An 18,210-nucleotide genomic window follows, 5' to 3' on the forward strand; every position below is an offset into this window, starting at 1 on the left:
AATAAAAAAAAAATGCTAATATCATATCTGCCCACCAACACCCTTTTTGAGAGGGTCTTCGTGCTACTTCATGATCCCCTTTCCAAGAGGTTCTGCATCTCCATGGATGCATTACTTCCAGTAACAGAGAAATCATGGGTTCAATTTCTTTAGCAAAACCGTACTCTCTTTCATTAACAGACAATGGTACAGCCTTGCTGAAAGTGACTTTTCACCTTCAGCCTAATCACAGGCAGGCAGAGTCTGGTAACACCATTATCACAACATACATGTGTAACTACTGCTAATGATAACAAGATTATTTTGTTCAATCAACACACTTACCCTTCACAATCTTTCACTCATCAAAATATACAGTACTTTAACATTTTCACAATGATTTTCACACATTCCCCTTTAGAAAATGTCTTATCTAAACTTATGCATCTACATATATTGTATGCAACAATTACAATTTCAATGTGTAATTATTACTTATACTTAAACAACACAAAAACCCTCTTGACCAATACTCACCTTCATCATGCAATCCTCAAAACATACAGTAGTTTTTATCTTACATTGATTTCTATACAGTTCTCTTTAGAAATATCTTATCTAACACATAAACTAATAATTTGTGTATTACTCATATATGTGAACTTATCATTGTTTCTAATATTTACACCACAGACAAATGCTGTTTGACTTCGGCGCTTAAAAATTCATTATCTTAAATTTACCAAATATGTATTGTAATTTCTTTTTATTTTACACTGATATCTATTAGTTCCCTTCAAAAATATCTTTCCTAACTCATAAACTAATAATATGGGTGATAATTGCAATATAATCAAGTGATTATCACTAATAATTAAACCATGTTCCAACACCATTCAACTTGTGCGCTTACCATTCAATATATAGTTTTTTCTAACATTACTTTTTATAAAATTCTCTTCAATAAACAACTTAATTCATAAAATATTAATACAAGCAATAATCATGATAGAAATATGTAATCATTCCTCATTTTTACAAACTAATATACATTACTCAACCCATGCACATACCATTCATTATATCATACTAATCAAACTATGCAGTACTTTTTTTATTCCACGCTAATTCTTACATAGTTCTCTTTAGCAATGGAATAGCTCATTCATGAACCTAAAAGTACAGATAGAGGGAAAGCAAGAACTGATGCCTAGCCAAGTCACCCATGCTAACAGTGCAAGAACCCCATAAGAAGACTGTGCCCAAAGGCCTATCACTGAGGCCTCACCCTCTATGCCTGAAAGTGTTAAGCAGTATAAATCCTCCTGTATTGTTATGGATATCTATCTATCTATCTTTCTATATTTCTGTTGCCTGTTCTTTCTTGGAACTCCCATTAAGGGGGCAGCCATGGCAAAAGAGTCTCCATTTATCTTGAATGATATAAATTGCATACTGTGTGACTATTACTTTATTTATAACTGAAAGTGCTAAGACATAAATATTGCATGATAAGTATTGTCTTTTTTATAATGCCTGCCTGAACTGTAATGTCCAGATACTACTTGGCTAACCAGTACATATGGCATTTGACTGAGAAGAATCCACATATTTTTGTGAATTCCATCCACAGAGCCATATCAGTAAGGTTCGAATAAATAAGACTCCACTGTTTAAAAGCAAATAACATTGAAACTTCAATCATATTAACAAATTATTATGTTAAAGTTAAAACATCACAATCTGCAGGCCCAGGTTTCTAAAAGCATGTATTTCTAAAATGAAAACACTGCTTGGTCCCAAAATACAAATTTTCAACTCCTGACTCGTACTGCTACATCTTTTATTCCTTATCAATTTCTCCTTTCTTTCTGTGTAATAACTACTATTCCACTGGCAGCTCCAAACATTTAGTGGGCCCTTATGTTGCAAGTTTTATCTTATCTATTATTTATTTTGCTTTGTCGCTGTCTCCCGCGTTAGCGAGGTAGCGCAAGGAAACAGACGAAAGAATGGCCCAACCCACCCACATATACATGTATATATATACACGTCCACACACACAAATATACATACCAATACATCTCAACGTACACATATATATACACACATAGACATAAACATATATACACATGTACACAATTCATACTGTCTGCCTTTATTTGTTCCCATCGCCACCTCGCCACACATGGAATAACAACCCCCTATCCCCCTCATGTGTGCGAGGTAGCACTAGGAAAAGACACCAAAGGCCCCATTCGTTCACACTCAGTCTCTAGCTGTCATGTAATAATGCACCGAAACCACAGCTCCCTTTCCACATCCAGGCCCCACACAACTTTCCATGGTTTACCCCAGACGCTTCACATGCCCTGGTTCAATCCGTTGACAGCACGTCGACCCCGGTATACCACATCATTCCAATTCACTCTATTCCTTGCACGCCTTTCACCCTCCTGCATGTTCAGGTCCCGATCACTCAAAATCTTTTTCACTCCATCTTTCCACCTCCAATTTGGTCTCCCTCTTCTCCTCGTTCCCTCCACCTCTGACACATATATCCTCTTTGTCAATCTTTCCTCACTCATTCTATCCGTGTGACCAAACCATTTCAAAACACCCTCTTCTGCTCTCTCAACCACACTCTTTTTATTTCCACACATCTCTCTTACCCTTACATTACTTACTCGATCAAACCACCTCACACCACATATTGTCCTCAAACATCTCATTTCCAGCACATCCACCCTCCTCCGCACAACTCTATCCATAGCCCACGCCTCGCAACCATACAACATTGTTGGAACCACTATTCCTTCAAACATACCCATTTTTGCTTTCCGAGATAATGTTCTCGAATTCCAAACATTCTTCAAGGCTCCCAGAATTTTCGCCCCCTCCCCCACCCTATGATTCACTTCCGCTTCCATGGTTCCATCTGCTGCCAGATCCACTCCCTGATATCTAAAACACTTTACTTCCTCCAGTTTTTCTCCATTCAAACTTACCTCCCAATTGACTTGACCCTCTACACTACTGTACCTAATAACCTTGCTCTTATTCACATTTACTCTTAACTTTCTTCTTTCACACACTTTACCAAACTCAGTCACCAGCTTCTGCAGTTTCTTACATGAATCAGCCACCAGCGCTGTATCATCAGCGAACAACAACTGACTCACTTCCCAAGCTCTCTCATTCACAACAGACTGCATACTTGCCCCTCTTTCCAAAACTCTTGCATTCACCTCCCTAACAACCCCATCCATAAACAAATCAAACCATGGAGACATCACACACCCCTGCCGCAAACCTACATTCACTGAGAACCAATCACTTTCCTCTCTTCCTACACGTACACATGCCTTACATCCTCAATAAATTTATTAACTTTTCAATGCTTCTAACAACTTGCCTCCCACACCATATATTCTTAAAACCTTCCACAGAGCATCTCTATCAACTCTATCATATGCCTTCTCCAGATCCATAAATGCTACATACAAATCCATTTGTTTTTCTAAGTATTTCTCACATACATTCTCCAAAGCAAACACCTGATCCACACATCCTCTACTACTTCTGAAACCACACTGCTCTTCCCCAATCTGATGCTCTGTACATGCCTTCACCCTCTCAATCAATACCCTCCCATATAATTTACCAGGAATACTCAACAAACTTGTACCTCTGTAATTTGAGCACGCACTCTTATCCTCTTTGCCTTTGTACAATGGCACTATGCAAGCATTCCACCAATCCTTAGGCACCTCACCATGAGTCATACATACATTAAATAACCTTACCAACCAGTCAACTACAGTCATCCCCTTTTTTAATAAATTCCACTGCAATACCATCCAAACCCTCTGCCTTGCCGGCTTTCATCTTCAGTAAAGCTTTTACTACCTCTTCTCTATTTACCAAATCATTTTCCCTAACCCTCTCACTTTGCCCACCACCTCGACCAAAACACCCTATATCTGCCACTCTATCATCAAACACATTCAACAAACCTTCAAAATACTCACTCCATCTCCTTCTCACATCACCACTACTTGTTATCACCTCCCCATTAGCCCCCTTCACTGAAGTTCCCATTTGCTCCCTTGTCTTACGCACTTTATTTACCTCCTTCCAAGACATCTTTTTACTCTCCCTGAAATTTAACGATGCTCTCTCACCCCAACTCTCATTTGCCCTCTTTTACACCTCTTGCACCTTTCTCTTGACCTCCTGCCTCTTTCTTTTATACCTCTCCCACTCATTTGCATTTTTTCCCTACAAAACTTGTCCAAATGCCTCTCTCTTCTCTTTCACTAATAATCTTACTTCTTCATCCCACCACTCACTACCTTTTCTAATCAACCCACCTCCCACGCTTCTCATGCCACAAGCATCTTTTGCGCAAGCCATCACTGCTTCCCTAAATATATCCCATTCCTCCCCCCTTTTATAAAACCTATTTTTTTTTGTCACACCTTTCAAAAGACCAATTTTTCTGAAAAATTATACATCAACACTGTAACGTGTTACTTAAGTGCATGGGGAAATTATCAAATGAAAAAATTCTCAGGCTGCAACACTCCCAAAAATACAATGCATCCCCTAATGACATTACATATATACACACATCTACTTACATTACTCATATAAATCTATGAATTTTCTTTGCTGTCTAGGCAATGCTAAAACGATATATGTAAATAAAGGTAAATAAAGTGCGTAAGACAAGGAAAAAATGGGAACATCAGTGACGGGGGCTAATGGGGAGGTGATAACAAGTAGTGGTGATGTGAGAAGGAGACGGAGTGAGTATTTTGAAGGTTTGTTGAATGTGTTTGATGATAGAGTGGCAGATATAGGGTGTTTTGGTCGAGGTGGTGTGCAAAGTGAGAGGGTAAGGGAGAATGATTTGGTAAACAGAGAAGAGGTAGTAAAAGCTTTGTGGAAGATGAAAGCCTGGCAAGACAGAGGGTTTGGATGGTATTGCAGTGGAATTTATTAAAAAAGGGGGTGACTGTATTGTTGACTGGTTGGTAAGGTTATTTAATGTATGTATGACTCATGGTGAGGTGCCTGAGGATTGGCGGAATGCTTGCATAGTGCCACTGTACAAAGGCAAAGGGGATAAGAGTGAGTGCTCAAATTACAGAGGTATAAGTTTGTTGAGTATTCCTGGGAAATTATATGGGAGGGTATTGATTGAGAGGGTGAAGGCATGTACAGAGCATCAGATTGGGGAAGGGCAGTGTGGTTTCAGAAGTGGGAGAGGATGTGTGGATCAGGTGTTTGCTTTGAAGAATGTATGTGAGAAATACTTAGAAAAGCACATGGATTTGTATGTAGCATTTTTGGATCTGGAGAAGGCATATGATAAGAGTTGATAGAGATGCTCTGTGGAAGGTATTAAGAATATATGGTGTGGGAGGTAAGTTGTTAGAAGCAGTGAAAAGTTTTTATCGAGGATGTAAGGCATGTGTACATGTAGGAAGAGAGGAAAGTGATTGGTTCTCAGTGAATGATGGTTTGCAGCGGGGGTGCGTGATGTCTCCATGGTTGTTTAATTTGTTTATGGATGGGGTTGTTAGGGAGGTGAATGCAAGAGTTTGCAAAGAAAGAGGGGCAAGTATGCTGTCTGTTGAGGATGAGAGACCTTGGGCAGTGAGACAGTTGTTGTGTGCTGATGATACAGCGCTGGTGGCTGATTCGGGTGAGAAACTGCAGAAGCTGATGACTGAGTTTGGTCGAGTGTGTCAAAGAAGAAAGCTGAGAGTAAATGTGAATAAGAGCAATGTAATTAAGTACAGTAGGGCTGAAGGACAAGTCAATTGGGAGGTAAGTTTGAATGGAGAAAACCTGGAGGAAGTGAAGCGTTTTAGACATCTGGGAGTGGATTTGGCAGCAGATGGAACCATGGAAGTGGAAGTGAATCATAGGGTGGGGGAGGGGCGAAAGTTCAAGGAGTGTTGAAGAATGTGTGGAAGTCAAGAAAGTCATCTTGGAAAGCAAAAATGGGTATGTTTGAAGGAATAGTGGTTCCAACAATGTTATATGGTTGTGAGGCAAGGCCTATGGATAGAGTTGTACGGAAGAGGGTGGATGTGCTGGAAATGAGATGTTTGAGGACAATATGTGGTGTAAGGTGGTTTGATCAAGTAAGTAATGAAAGGGTAGGAGGTGTGGTAATAAAAAGAGTGTGGTTGAGAGAGCAGAAGAGGGTGTTTTGAAATGGTTTGGTCACATGGAGAGAATGAAAGAGGAAAGATTGACAAAGAGGATATATGTGTCACAGGTGGAGGGAACGAGAAGTGGGAGACCAAATGAGTGAAGGCAAAGGGGATAAGAGTGAGTGCTCAAATTACAGAGGTATAAGTTTGTTGAGTATTCCTGGTAAATTATATGGGAGGGTATTGATTGAGAGGGTGAAGGCATGTACAGAGCATCAGATAGGGGAAGAGCAGTGTGGTTTCAGAAGTGGTAGAGGATGTGTGGATCAGGTGTTTGCTTTGAAGAATGTATGTGAGAAATACTTAGAAAAGCACATGGATTTGTATGTAGCATTTATGGATCTGGAGAAGGCATATGATAGAGTTGATAGAGATGCTCTGTGGAAGGTATTAAGAATATATGGTGTGAGAGGCAAGTTGTTAGAAGCAGTGAAAAGTTTTTATCGAGGATGTAAGGCATGTGTACGTGTAGGAAGAGAGGAAAGTGATTGGTTCTCAGTGAATGTAGGTTTGCGGCAGGGGTGTGTGATGTCTCCATGGTTGTTTAATTTGTTTATGGATGGGGTTGTTAGGGAGGTGAATGCAAGAGTTTTGGAAAGAGGGGCAAGTATGAAGTCTGCTGTAGATGAGAGAGCTTGGGAAGTGAGTCAGTTGTTGTTCGCTGATGATACAGCGCTGGTGGCTGATTCATGTGAGAAACTGCAGAAGCTGGTGACTGAGTTTGGTAAAGTGTGTGAAAGAAGAAAGTTAAGAGTAAATGTGAATAAGAGCAAGGTTATTAGGTACAGTAGGGTTGAGATTCAAGTCAATTGGGAGGTAAGTTTGAATGGAGAAAAACTGGAGGAAGTAAAGTGTTTTAAATATCTGGGAGTGGATCTGGCAGCAGATGGAACCATGGAAGCGGAAGTGGATCATAGGGTGGGGGAGGGGGCGAAAATCCTGGGAGCCTTGAAGAATGTGTGGAAGACGAGAACATTATCTCTGAAAGCAAAAATGGGTATGTTTGAAGGAATAGTGGTTCCAACAATGTTGTATGGTTGCGAGGCGTGGGCTATGGATAGAGTTGTGCGCAGGAGGATGGATGTGCTGGAAATGAGATGTTTGAGGACAATTTGTGGTGTGAGGTGGTTTGATTGAGTAAGTAATGTAAGGGTAAGAGAGATGTGTGGAAATAAAAAGAGCATGGTTGAGAGAGCAGAAGAGGGTGTTTTGAAATGGTTTGGGCACATGGAGAGAATGAGTGAGGAAAGATTGACCAAGAGGATATATGTGTCAGAGGTGGAGGGAACGAGGAGAAGAGGGAGACCAAATTGGAGGTGGAAAGATGGAGTGAAAAAGATTTTGTGTGATCGGAGCCTGAACATGCAGGAGGGTGAAAGGAGGGCAAGGAATAGAGTGAATTGGATCGATGTGGTATACTGGGGTTGACGTGCTGTCAGTGGATTGAATCAGGGCATGTGAAGCGTCTGGGGTAAACCATGGAAAGCTGTGTAGGTATGTATATTTGCGTGTGTGGACGTGTATGTATATACATGTGTATGGGGGTGGGTTGGGCCATTTCTTTCGTCTGTTTCCTTGCGCTACCTATATATATATCCCCCCTTACAGCTTTATGATGGTTACTGAGCAGTTGCATTGAAAAATACATATGGACAAAGGTTGTTGAACCCGACAGAGTTACTTGCTGATGCTTCCTAACTAACAACAGTTCACCACACCAAAGATTCTTAAATGTCTCAGATCTGATATAGCTCACTTCCAGTCAACTGCTAGAGGCATCCAGTCCCATTAAAAGAGCACATAAGCAGTCACTGGTTAAACCAATATGTTATCACAACTCACAATGATAAAAGAAGGAAATAAAAATACTGACCTTGATGAAAATATTTTAACTGCAACATACTCGCCACGCCAACGACCACGCCATACCTCTCCGAATCTTCCTTTACCAATAATTTCTATCAGCTGGATTTGACGGGCAATACTTCGCTGAACCAATAATGGTAAACCTGCAATAATTTCAATAAAACAGATGTAACTAAGGCCATCACAGATTAAAAGAAGTTCATTCTGAGACAACTTTCTTTAGCTCTCTCAGCCACACTCTTTATTACTACACCTCTCTCTCAAACGTTCATTACTTACTTGATCACACCACTTCATAACATACTGTCACTAAATACTTCATTTCTATCACATTCACCATCCTCCACACATCCTTATCTATAAGCCATGCCTCACATCCATATAATATTGTTGGGACTACTTTACTTTCAAACATACCCATATCTACCCTCCCCGACAATGTTCTCTCTTTTTACATATTCTTCAGCATTCCCAGAACCTTCATCCCTAAACCACCAGTGTCTCACTTCCACTTTCACTGTTCCAATCATTGCCATGTCCACTCCAAGGTATCTATAACACTTTACTTCCTCCATGTTTTCTCAATTTCAAATCACACACAAACGCATACATATACATATTTTCATGCACATTTGTCATTTCCCACATTAGCAAGGTAGCACAAAGAACAGATGAGAGCCTTAAATGGAAAATCCTCGCTTGGTCCCCTACTCTGTTACTTCTTTTGGAAAGTGAAACAAGAAGGGAGAATTTTCAGCTCTCTGTTCCTACCCCTTTAATCACCTTCAATGAGATGCAGGGTTTAAATGGGTAGCATTTTTTCCTATCCTCTGGGATAATTATAGCACCATGAAAACAGACAGAAAAGCCACATGTAATGCACTGAAACAACTTCCTATCCACATCCAAGCCCACAGACCTTTCCCTGCTTTAACCCAGACGTTTCACATGTCCTGGTTCAGTCCACTGACAACATGTTGACCCTGGTAAACCACACCATTCCAATTCACTCCATTCCTTGCACGCCTCTCACCCTGCTCCATGTTCAGGCCCCGATTGCTCAAAATTTTTTTCACTCCATCCTTCCATCCCCAATTTGGTCTCCTTCTTCTCATTCCCTCCACCTCTTGACACATATATTTTCTTTGTCTACCTTTCCTCACTCATTTTCTCCATATGTCCAAACCATTTCAACAAACCCTCTTCTGCTCTCTCAACCACACACTTTTTATTTCCACACATCTCTCTTAGCCTTTCATTACTTACTCGTTCAAACCACCACACACCATGTATTGTCCTCAAACATTTCATTTCTAACACATCCACCCTCCTCCGTACAACTCTATCTATAGCTCATGTCTTGAATCCATTTAATATTGTTGGAACTACTATTCCTTCAAACATACCCATTTTCACTCTCCAAGATAACATCCCCTTTTTCCATACATTCTTTATTGCTCTCAAAACCTTCACCCCTTCCCCCACTCTAGGGCTCGCTTCTGCTTCCATGGTTCCAATCACTGCCAAGTTCACTCTCAGATACTTCACTTCCCCCAGTTTTTCTCCATTCAAACTTACATCCCACCTAACTTGTCCCTCAACCCTAATGAAATAACAACCTTGCTCTTATTCACATTTACACTCAACTTTATCCTTTTACACACTCTTCTACACTCAGTCACCAACTTATGCAGTTTCTCACTCGAATCAACCACCAGTGCTGTATCCTTGGTGATTAACAGTTGACTCACTTCCCAGGCCCTCTCATCCCCAACAGACTCCAAAACTCTTGCATTTATCTCCCTAACCACCACATCCATTAACAATTAAACAGCTATGGAGATATCAAACACCCCTGCCTTCACTGGAAACCAATCACTTTCCTCTTTTCTTACTCGTACACATGCCTTACATCCTCGATAAACACTTCTCTGCTTCAAGTAGCTTACCTCCCACACCATATATTCTTATGACCATCCACAAAGCATCTCTATCAACTCTATCATATGCCTTCTCCAGATCCATAAATGATACATAAAAATCCATCTGTTTTTCTAAGTATTTCTCACAATATCATATTCTTTAAAGAAAAAACCCGATCCACACATCCTCTACCACTTCTGAAACCACACTGCTCCTCCCCAATCTGATGCTCTGTACATGCCTTCACCTTCTAAATCAATACTCTACAAATCAATTTTCCAGGAATACTCAACACTTAAGCCTCTGTAGTTTGAACACTCACCTTTATCCCTTTTCCCTTTGTACAAGGCACTATACAAGCATTCCACCAATCCTCAGGCACTTCACCATGATCCACACATACAGTGAATATCCTTAGCAACCAATTAACAACATAATCACCCCCTTTCTTATTAAACTTAACTGCAATACCATCCAAACCTTGCCAGATTTTATCTTCTGTAAGGCTTTCACCACCTCTTCTCTCTTCATCAAATCACTCTCTCTGGCTCAATTTGCACACTACCCCAACGAAAAGACTCTACATTTGCCACTCTTTCGTCACACACATCAAAAAACCTTCAAAATACTCACTCCATCTCCTCACTTCATCACTACCTGCTCACCACGTACTGTCCTCAAACATTTAATTTCCAACACATCCACCCTCCTCAGCACAACCCTATGTATAGCCCATGCCTCACAACCATATAACATTGTTTGTCTTTAAACATTTCATTTCCAACACATCCACCCTCCTCAGCACAACTCTATGTAAAGCCCATGCCTCACAAACATACAACATTGTTTGAACCACTATTCCTTCAAACATATCCATTTTTGCTCTCTGAGATAATGTTCTCACCTTCCACACATTCTTCAATGCTCCCAGAACTTTCGCCCCTTCCCCCACCCTGTGACTCACTTCTGCTTCCATGGTTCCATCCGCTGCCAAATCCACTCCCACATATCTAAAACACTTCACTTTCCCAGTTTTTCTCCATTCAAACATACCTCCCAATCAACTTGTCCCTCAACCCTGCTGAACCTAATAACCTTGCTCTTATTCACATTTACTCTCAGCTTTCTTCTTTCACACACTTTGCCAAACTCAGTCATCAACTTCTGTAGTTTGTCACCCGAATCAGCCACCAGCTCTGTATCATCAGCAAACAACTGACTCACTTTCCAAGCCCTCTCATCCACAACAGACTTCATACTTCCCCCTTTCTCCAAAACTCCTGCATTCACCTCCTTAACCACCCCATCCATAAACAAATCAAATAACCATGGAGACATCAAGCACCACTGCCACAAACCGACATTCACTACAAACCAATGACTTTCCTCTCTTCCTACTTGTACACATGCCTTACATCCTTGGTAAAAACTTTGCTTCTAGCAACTTACCTCCCATACCACATACTCTTAATACCTTCCACAAAGCATCTCTATCAACCTTACCATATGCCTTCTCCAGATCCATAAATGCTACATACAAATCCATCTGTTTTTCTACATACAAATCCATCTGTTTTTCTAAGTATTTCTCACATATATTCATCAAAGCAAACACCTGATCCGCACATCCTCTACCACTTCTGAAACCACACTGCTCTTCCCCAATGTGATGACTTTCCTCTCTTCCTACTTGTACACATGCCTTACATCCTTGGTAAAAACTTTGCTTCTAGCAACTTACCTCCCATACCACATACTCTTAATACCTTCCACAAAGCATCTCTATCAACCTTACCATATGCCTTCTCCAGATCCATAAATGCTACATACAAATCCATCTGTTTTTCTAAGTATTTCTCACATATATTCATCAAAGCAAACACCTGATCCGCACATCCTCTACCACTTCTGAAACCACACTGCTCTTCCCCAATGTGATGACTTTCCTCTCTTCCTACTTGTACACATGCCTTACATCCTTGGTAAAAACTTTGCTTCTAGCAACTTACCTCCCATACCACATACTCTTAATACCTTCTACAAAGCATCTCTATCAACCTTACCAAATGCCTTCTCCAGATCCATAAATGCTACATACAAATCCATCTGTTTTTCTAAGTATTTCTCATATATATTCATCAAAGCAAACACCTGATCCACACATCCTCTACCACTTCTGAAACCACACTGCTCTTCCCCAATGTGATGCTCTGTACAAGCCTTTACCCTATCAATCAATACCCTCCCACTTAATTTCCCAGGAATACTCAACAAACTTATGCCCCTGAAATTTGAACACTCACCTTTATCCCCTTTGCCTTTGTACAATGGTACTATGCATGCATTCTGCCAATCCTCAGGCACTTCATGATTCATACATACATTGAATATCCTTACCAACCAATCAACAACACAGTCACCCCCTTTTTTGATAAATTCCAATGCAATACCATCCAAACCCGCCGCCTTGCCGGCTTTCATCTTCCACAAAGCTTTCAATACCTCTTCTCTGTTCACCAAACCATTTTCCCTGACCCTTTCACTTCACACACCACCCTGACTAAAACAACCTGCATCTGCCACACTATCATCAAACATATTCACCAAACCTTCAAAAATTTCACTCCATCTTCTCAATTCATCACTTCTTGTTATCACCTCCCCACGTGCCCCCTTCACTGATGTTCCCATTTGTTCCCTTGTCTTACGCACTTTATTTACCTCCTTCTAAAACATCTTTTTATTATCCCTAAAATCTAATGATACTCTCTCATCCCAACTCTCATTTGCCCTCTTTATCACTGCTTGAACCTTTCTCTTGACCTCTTGCCGCTTTTGTTTATACATCTCCCAGTCATTTGCACTAGTTCCCTGCAAAAATCGTCCAAACACCTCTCTTTTTTCTTTCACTAATGATCTTATTTCTTCGTCCCACCATTCACTACCTTTTCTCATCTGTCCACCTCCCACCTTTCTCATGCCACATGCATCTACTGCACAGGCCATCACTGCTTTCCTAAATACATCCAATTCCTCCCCCACTCCCCTTATGTCATTTGCTCTCAGCTTTTGCCATTCTGCACTCAATCTCTCCAGGTACTTCCTCACACAAGTCTCCTTTCCAAGCTCACATACTTTCACCACCCTCTTCTCCAATATTCTCTTCTTCTTTTCTGAAAACCTCTACAAATCACCTTCACCTTTGCCTCCACAAGATAGTGAACAGACATCCCTCCAGCTGCACCACTTAGCACATTAGCATCCAAAATTTTCTCTCTTACACGCCTGTCAATTAACATGTAATCCAATGGCGCCCTCTAGCCATCTTTCCTACTTACATACGTAAACTTATGTATATCTCTCACTTTAAACCAGGTATTCCCATTCAACTGTCCTTTTTCAGTACACAAATCTACAAGCTCTTCACCATTTCCATTTACAACACTGAACACCCCATATACACCAATTATAACCTCAACTACCACATTACTCACCTTCGCATTCAAATCACCCATCACTATAACCCAGTCTCATGCATCAAAGCTGCTAACACACTCACTCAGCTGATCCCAAAACACTTGCCTCTCATGATCTTTCTTCTCATGGCCTGGTGCATAGGCACCAATAATATTTCAGCTAAATAAAGGTAAAGTGTACTATAAACATCCTATGGCTACATATGAAAATAGTACTACTTAAAACTCTGCTATATAATACTTTCTTCCTATTACTGATACAATTCACAGATATTACTTCTTGTCCCCCTTTTTCTCTCTCCCTCTTGTAACTTAAATACCACACCAATTGAGCCCCATCCAGTAGAATGACTTTACCTGATCCTGAGCCACTGGAGGTCAATTCAATGAAGTCTCTTATAGGCGTATGGGATCCCATTAATGGCACTTCAGATCGGTCTAAGATAGATTCCACATCTGGGAACCCTCGACGAATTCTTTCATTCCGTTGCTGTTGGTAAACAAAATGCATCAAAATAAAATTTTCAGAACATATGGAGAACCATCAATTGAGAAAACTAACACAAGACCAGATAGGATTGCATGCAATAATAATCCAAAACTTCCATGATATGGCTGAAATTAGATGCCCTGGAGTAAGATAGTTTATTCTTGCTCCTTCTCTGATCCATTTACTGAGTGCCACTTGGTTGTATGTTACATATTACCAAAGTTTAAGTCTATCTTGCAAAGATTGCTCAATTCTATTTTTGAATCCTCTATTAACATTTAGCTTTCCTATACATTATGAAATTTCCCCCCTACCACTTTTTTCCAACTTTTTTGTCCAAACACAAAAACCTGGTCTACACTACTTCCCTTCCTAAACCCACCTTGTTTGTCTCCAAGGGCTTCACTAATCCTTTTAACACTATCAGTTGCTATCCTAATGTACACCTTTCCAAATATGCAAAGGTGATTAACCTCTAAAATTTTGAAATCACTTCATTTCCTTTTCCTTCATACAGTGGAGCAATTTCTGCCTTCACCCAGTCATATGGCATCTTGAACTTTTTCATGTTTCACTACAAACTTTCCTCATTCATTCTAAAGCAGTTTCACATTCACTCATCATATCACTTACCACTCCAATCTATAAGTATCCTGCTCTTCCACTATTCATACACACCATTACAAAATCCTAAATCACCCTAACCTGCTTTCAATGTCCACATACCTTACTGATGACATGTGTACACTAAGGAAACTCTAACATGAAAATTAACACCTACAGGGTCTAACCTACCTTACGGTGATGCCAGTAACACATCAGAGCCACTAGGATGACAGTCAATAGGAGAGACATGGCAACTACACCAGCCAATGCCAGATGGCCAAACTGCCACACATTACGTTTTCCTGAACAATAAAGAAAGTTAAACAAACAAAACTTACACTAAAAAATACAACAGATATCTGGGAATTACATCATTTTTTTTAATCAATACATATTAAAAAGTTCAATCTAATATAAGGAGTTAAATATACTAAAAATATAGTAAACTTGGATAATCCATAAATCCATAATACTTTACTTTTGTGGTTAGGATTTCAGCATTTCACAATATTACTAGCTTTTCTATCTCTAATTTGGAAACAACAGGAAAAATAGCCTTGTCTACAATTAGAAGAAAACTGCTGAATAAGTATACAGCTGCATACTCTTATGCATGTACTGCTGCATTAATAGAATTTATGTGCAAATCTATGTATAAATTTGTACTGTATGCATTATGTAGTTATGTAGGTATATAAATAAATGTGTGATCAAGAACATGGTGTCAGAGAGAAACTGGATGTGTGCATGACATGCAAGTGTGCAGTAAGGAGCAAAAAATAATCTTGTGCAAGTCAAAGTAATCTGTAATATGATGTAAAGCATTAGAAATTGTCTTTGCTTATCAGTTCTGATTAGCTGTTGGGCTTAGAAAGGTATGGTCCTCCATAGATTCTCTTAACTAGCACATCAGTCTTGAACCTCAAACAGTCATATGAGGATCGCTGGTAGGTATCGTACAGTATTTAGATAATACAAATCCATAACATACCTTCAAAAATGGCAATTATCTATGTTCATGAGGCAAAAGTGAGATAAAATACAAACCAACATCATCTTTTACTGTAGTTGTCAACACAATTTGCCAAGTCTTTTCTATCTTATTACGTTCTTTCTCTACTTCTAAATACACTTCCTTAAGCTAAATGTGCCTCTAAGTATTTCTCAGTCTCTACGCTTACCTACAAACTAGCGATCTTTTATGAATGCTAGCACCCCTAAGTGAAATGAAAAATATGTTTATTATTTCCTATAAGAATAATTTTTCAGAACATATGGATGGCTCAAACAGTTCCTCTTTCTAACATCACAATCCCAACATATATCTGATGATTCCTAAAATCAAAACAACTCTCAAACATATTTTTCATTCTAACCTGCCTTCCTACCTCAAACTTTCTCCATATTTGTTAGTCCTTATTTTTTTTTTTATGTTTGCTGAGATGGCATGAGCAACTGAGGCCCTAATCAAGGCCATTCCATTAATGCTATGTTTTTTTTGTTAATATCTATAAAACTAGATTGTTGTTTTCCGCATTAGTAAGGTAGTGCCGGGAAACAGACGAAGAAAGACCCATCCACTCATATACATATATATATACATACACATAAATATATATACATGTATACATACATATATATGCACATACATATACATATATATATACACATGTACCTATTCATACTTGCTCGTGTTCATCCATTCCCGGCGCCACCTCATCCCACAGGAAACAGCATTGCCATCCCCTACATCAATGAGGTAGCACCAAGAAACAGATGAAAGAAGGTCACATCCAATCATTCTCTAGCTGTCGTATGTATTTCATACATTTTTGCCATTTCATGTGCTAGCAAGGTAGAATACAGGACTCAGCCTTAGAGGGAAAATATCTCACCATAGGTCCCCTTCTCCATTCCTTCTTTTAGAAAAGTAAAAACTGGAGGGGGACTTTCCAGCTCCCACCACTTTTAGTTGCCTACTATGACATGATGGGAATACATGGGATGTATTCTTTCTTCCCTATCCCCAGGGAGACCAAATTGGAGGTGGAAAGATGGAGTGAAAAAGATTTTGAGTGATCGGGGCCTGAACATACAGGAGGTTGAAAGGCATGCAAGGAACAGAGTGAATTGGAACGACGTGGTATACCGGGGTCGACATGTTGTCAATGGATTGAACCAGGGCACGTGAAGCGTCTGGGGTAAACCATGGAAACTTTTGTGGGGCCTGGATGTGGAAAGGGAGCTGTGGTTTTGGTGCATTATACATCATAGCAAGAGAATGAGTGTGAACGAATGTGGCATTTGTTGTCTTTTCCTAGCGCTACCCCGCGCACATGCGGGGGAGGGGGTTTTCATTTCATGTGTGGCGGGGTGGCGACGGGAATGAATAAGGACAAACAGTATGAATTATGTACATGTGTATATATGTGTATGTGTGTGTATATATGTGTATACGGTGAGATGTATAGGCATGTATATGTGCATCTGTGGATGTGTACATATATATATGAGTATGTGGGTGGGTTGGTCCATTCTTTCCTCTGTTTCCTTGTGCTACCTTGCTAATGTGGGAGACAGCGACAATTTGGTGAGTGAGTTTGGTAAAGTGTGTGAAAGAAGAAAGCTGAGAGTATATGTAAATAAGAGCAAGGTTATTAGGTACAGTAGGGTTGAGGGTCAAGCCAAATGGGAGGTAAGTTTCAAGGAGAAAAACTGGAGGAAGTGAAGTGTTTTAGATATCTGGGAGTGGATCTGGCAGTGGATGGAACCATGGAAGTGGAAGTGAATCATAGGGTGGGGGAGGGGGCGAAAGTTCTGGAAGCCTTGAAGAATGTGTGGAAGTCGAGAACATTATCTTGGAAAGCAAAAATGGGTATGTTTGAAGGAATAGTGGTTTCAACAATGTTATATGGTTGCGAGGTGTAGGCCATAGATAGAGTTGTGCGGAGGAGGGTGGATGTGCTGGAAATGAGATGTTTGAGGACAATATGTGGTGTGAGGTGGTTTGATCGAGTAAGTAATAATAGGGTAAGAGAGATGTGTGGTAATAAAAAGAGTGTGGTTGAGAGAGCAGAAGAGGGTGTTTTAAAATGGTTTGGTCACAATGAGAGAATGAGTGAGGAAAGATTGACCAAGAGGATACATGTGTCAGAAGTGGAGGGAACGAGGCAAAGTGGGAGACCAAATTGGAGGTGGAAAGATCGAGTGAAAAAGATTTTGAAAGATCAGGGCCTGAAGATGCAGGAGGGTGAAAGGCGTGCAAGGAATAGAGTGAATTGGAATGATGTGGTATACCGGGGTCGATGTGCTGTCAATGGATTGAACCAGGGCATGTGAAGCATCTGGGGTAAATCACGGAAAGTTCTGTAGCGCCTGGATGTGGAAAGGGAGCTGTGGTTTTGGTGCATTATTACATGACAGCTAGAGACTGAGTGTGAACGAATGTGGCCTTTGTTGTCTTTTCCTAGCGCTACCTCGTGCACATGCGGGGGGGAGGGGGTTGTTATTTCATGCGTGGCAGGTTAGTGATGGGAATGAATAAAGGCAGACAGTATGAATTATGTACATGTGTATATATGTATATGTCTGTGTGTGTGTGTATATATATGTATACGTTGAGATGTATAGGTATGTATAT

General features: G+C 40.2%; 1 protein-coding gene across 4 annotated transcripts in view; it reads right to left on the minus strand.

The window, feature by feature from the left end:
• LOC139753815 (TGF-beta receptor type-1-like) overlaps window positions 1-18,210 on the minus strand; it is a 255,338-nt gene that overhangs the window by 54,029 nt on the left and 183,099 nt on the right. For all 4 annotated transcript variants that reach the window (XM_071670714.1, XM_071670712.1, XM_071670710.1 and 1 more), the window contains exons 5-7: window positions 14,760-14,872; window positions 13,832-13,964; window positions 8,083-8,218 (exon numbers count right to left, since the gene is read on the minus strand). In XM_071670714.1, the coding sequence (XP_071526815.1) occupies window positions 8,083-8,218; window positions 13,832-13,964; window positions 14,760-14,872 (382 nt within the window). The remainder of the gene's footprint in view (window positions 1-8,082; window positions 8,219-13,831; window positions 13,965-14,759; window positions 14,873-18,210) is intronic.

Source organism: Panulirus ornatus, chromosome 15, assembly GCF_036320965.1.
Source record: "Panulirus ornatus isolate Po-2019 chromosome 15, ASM3632096v1, whole genome shotgun sequence".
NCBI classification, from domain to species: domain Eukaryota; kingdom Metazoa; phylum Arthropoda; class Malacostraca; order Decapoda; family Palinuridae; genus Panulirus; species Panulirus ornatus.